The 939-nt window shown below is 50.4% G+C and overlaps 1 protein-coding gene across 1 annotated transcript in view; it reads right to left on the bottom strand.

The window, feature by feature from the left end:
* The window catches only part of CTDP1 (CTD (carboxy-terminal domain, RNA polymerase II, polypeptide A) phosphatase, subunit 1), a gene marked incomplete at its 3' end in the record, with an annotated part of 49,325 nt that overhangs the window by 20,470 nt on the left and 27,916 nt on the right, over nt 1-939 (bottom strand). The window contains 1 exon segment of the mRNA XM_008594135.1: nt 21-52. Coding sequence (XP_008592357.1) covers nt 21-52 — 32 coding nt within the window.

Raw genomic sequence — 939 nt, 5'->3', positions numbered from 1 at the left:
TGCATTTAACCTATGCACATCCTCCCTTATGCTTTAAACCATCTTTAGATTACTAATAAACAATACTTAATACAATGTAAATACCATGTAAGTAGTCGTCACACTGTATTGGTTTTTTATTTGTGTGATTTTTTATTCTTTTTTTTTCCCAAATAGTTTCGATCCACAGTTGGTCGAATCCACAGTTAGAGAACCCCTGATATGGAGGGCCAACTGTACATAAGTAGCAGCAGAGGTGAAAGCCATTCTGTCTTTCAGATGGTCCCCTCCTCAGTCCCATGTGCTTGCTTGCATCTGCGGTGCACACACATACTCTGCTTCCTGCAGTCCACGTCCACTCCGTTGCTCTCCTGCCAGTGGCACCACAAATGCCACCTGGTATCCCCCACCTGTCTCCTGGTCCAGCTGCTCTCCATGCAGTATGGCTTGCCATCGACACCAAGAATAATAGTGGCTCCTGGACGCCAACAAAGCACCACCTCCCTCGCCAATCGCCACCCTGCTGGTCTCCCGAGCTCCTCACTCCGCTTGCCCCCCACATGTCCTTGGCAGCCCAATCGCCCCGAGCTCCATGCTGTTGTCTGTCATATCCCGCCCTGCTAGAACATGGCTCGAGGGGAACCCAGACTAAGGCCGTCTGTTCCCAGCTGCACCAGCAGCACCCAGGAGGGTCCTCGCCTGGCGAGTAATGGAGCCGTGGGTGCCTCTTGGCTTGTGCAGATACACTTGTTCGTGAAGAAAAAAAAGAAAACAGAAAGAAGTGCAGCCGTCAGTGCTTCAGGAGGGAGACATCCAGAGTTCCAGGGACACTGCACATAAATTATCTGTCTGATGAGGGGTCACTACAGAAATAATGATGATAACACATCACTACTCTCTCCGACTGTCCCTCCGTGAAACACACAGTCTCCTCAGATGCTCTGACTCTGCGCCATGCTG

Source organism: Galeopterus variegatus, unplaced genomic scaffold, assembly GCF_000696425.1.
Source record: "Galeopterus variegatus unplaced genomic scaffold, G_variegatus-3.0.2 Scaffold10217, whole genome shotgun sequence".
Classification (NCBI taxonomy): domain Eukaryota; kingdom Metazoa; phylum Chordata; class Mammalia; order Dermoptera; family Cynocephalidae; genus Galeopterus; species Galeopterus variegatus.
Note: the sequence above shows the minus strand (reverse complement) of the source record. Positions and strands in the feature narration are given on the sequence as shown.